Genomic DNA, 1951 nt, shown 5'->3' on the forward strand with positions numbered 1-1951 from the left:
TGCTGGGTGAAGATCTGGGCTGGTTATTGGTGTTTGGGGAAGCTAAAGATCCCAGGTTTCCCTGACAGCCCCTCAAAGTTTTGCCTCAGGCGCTCAAGATGATTGGTACACCCCATGGCAACACCCCAGGATTGCTAAGAGTGTGGCCCCCAAGGCCTGAAGGACCCCCTACAAGTTAACCAGCAGCTCCGGTGCCTGGCGAAAGGGGCACAGGTTACGCGGGGGTGTGGCGGGGGCATTCGCCACCCCCTGCTGAGACGTGACCCAAGTTAAGAAGCCAAAACAATAAAGTGACATTTGTTCCCCACAGAGAAACCACATCTTTTTATCTGCAGCCCAAACCCACGTCTTCCACCTCAACTGCAATTTGAGCGGGTTGGAAGGGGAAGGGCTTTTCAGATTTGAGCATTTCAGAGAAACAAAAACAACAACAACAACAAAAAAAACAGAATAAAGTTCGTGAAGTTCGCTCCCTTGGCCATCTGGCGCCTCAAGGTGAGTCGTCCTGCAAATCTCTCTTCCCAGTTACAGCCCCCGCGGCCCCCACCCCCTACACTCACCCCTACCGGGGGATGGCTTGCTCAGGGATTCTAGAGTAGCCCCACCGGCTGAATGGATGTGCGCGCGTCCGGCCGTGGGAAGTGAGGCTGACGAAAGCCACCGATGCCTCATCTCCGTTCCCACACCGGACCCTCGCCCCGCAACCTGCCCGGGCGAGATGACCCGCCGGTCGATCCAGGGGCCGACGCCTTGAAGAAATGTGCCAAGGCGCCTTGCCTGTCCCTTCAGCCCGTCGCTGTCCCGCAGGGGCACGGGAACTTCCAAGGAGGAACCCCCAACAGCCACCACTTCCTCCAGCTCCAACGGAGGGGAGCAGCCGCCCAGACACTGGGGAGCAGAATCGGCCCCCGAGCCCTCCCGAGGGTGTCTGCGCGCGGGGCTCTAACCCGGGGCCGGCCGCATTCTCATCCAGCGCTCCCGCCACCCCAAAGGGGTGTCCGCGCCGGGGCTGGTGGCCAGATTCTCCCCCCCCCCACCAGTGCAGCTAATGCTTCACGTCGGGGCTTTCATCCCCAGCACCGAACAAGTTTCAAAGTTGGTCTGAGGGCCGCGTCCCGCGGCAGCCTGCGCACCCGCTCGCCCATTCAAAGTTGGGCACCAATGGGACAGAGCCGCCAGTTCTTACCTTAGACACTGTGAGCGGTTCGCAGTGTTCCAGACCCCCCTTAAGGGTGAAGCCCCAGGGCGCCCCCCCTTGCAGCTGCACAGGGACGTACTGGAAGGACCCAGGCCGGTTCTCCATCCTCCGCTCGGCTCAGGGCCGCGGGGCTCCTTTTCCGCGGGGGCTACGTTGCCTCCGCCCCCAGCAGCTCCACCACCATAGCCTTCCAGCGCTACGCCACCCCGCACCGCCCTGCTCCGCCTACTCTCCTGGCTGGAGACGCTCGGGCAGCGAGCGAGCGCAAGGAGGAAATGACACGGAGCTGGAGAGAGGGGGAGAGAGGGGGGAAAGGAGAAGGAGGAAAAAAAAAGAAAAGAAAAGAAAGAAGGAGAGGCGGAGGGATAGCGCGTAATGGACAAGAAAACGGAGCAATGGGGAGGGGCAGTCACGGGGACCTCGCCTATAGGATCGCTGGGGAGTGGGAGCAAGGCGAGGCTTCACATCAATTGTTACATTGTTTCATTCAAGCAGGCCCCCCTCTTTGGTTCTCCTCCTTACTGCAGAGTTCCCCGCCCCTCCAGCCAGCCGAGGCGAGGGGAGGTGAAAGTCGTTAGTGTGGATGGCCCGCGTGGCTGAGTGGGCTGAAATGCTGGTTTCCCGATTAGCGCGTTCATGTTTCTCTGACTGCCTTTTTCTTCTGAAGGTCCCGAGAACCGGGTCCTGGGAGGGTTACAAAGCTGCTAATTTGTGGACCTTGCCTAGAGGGATGGAAAGTCAAGCAAGCAGGCC

At 60.2% G+C, this 1951-nt stretch overlaps 1 protein-coding gene across 2 annotated transcripts in view; it reads right to left on the bottom strand.

The window, feature by feature from the left end:
- The window catches only part of SHROOM4 (shroom family member 4), a 199516-nt gene extending 198123 nt beyond the window's left edge, over window positions 1–1393 (bottom strand). For both annotated transcript variants that reach the window (XM_024750644.1, XM_024750640.1), the window contains exon 1: window positions 1187–1393. In XM_024750644.1, the coding sequence (XP_024606412.1) occupies window positions 1187–1303 (117 nt within the window). In that variant the 5' untranslated portion in view covers window positions 1304–1393. The remainder of the gene's footprint in view (window positions 1–1186) is intronic.
- Between the last annotated feature and the right edge of the window lie 558 nt (window positions 1394–1951).

This window comes from Neophocaena asiaeorientalis, unplaced genomic scaffold (genome assembly GCF_003031525.2).
Source record: "Neophocaena asiaeorientalis asiaeorientalis breed wild unplaced genomic scaffold, Neophocaena_asiaeorientalis_V1.1 scaffold675, whole genome shotgun sequence".
NCBI lineage: Eukaryota > Metazoa > Chordata > Mammalia > Artiodactyla > Phocoenidae > Neophocaena > Neophocaena asiaeorientalis.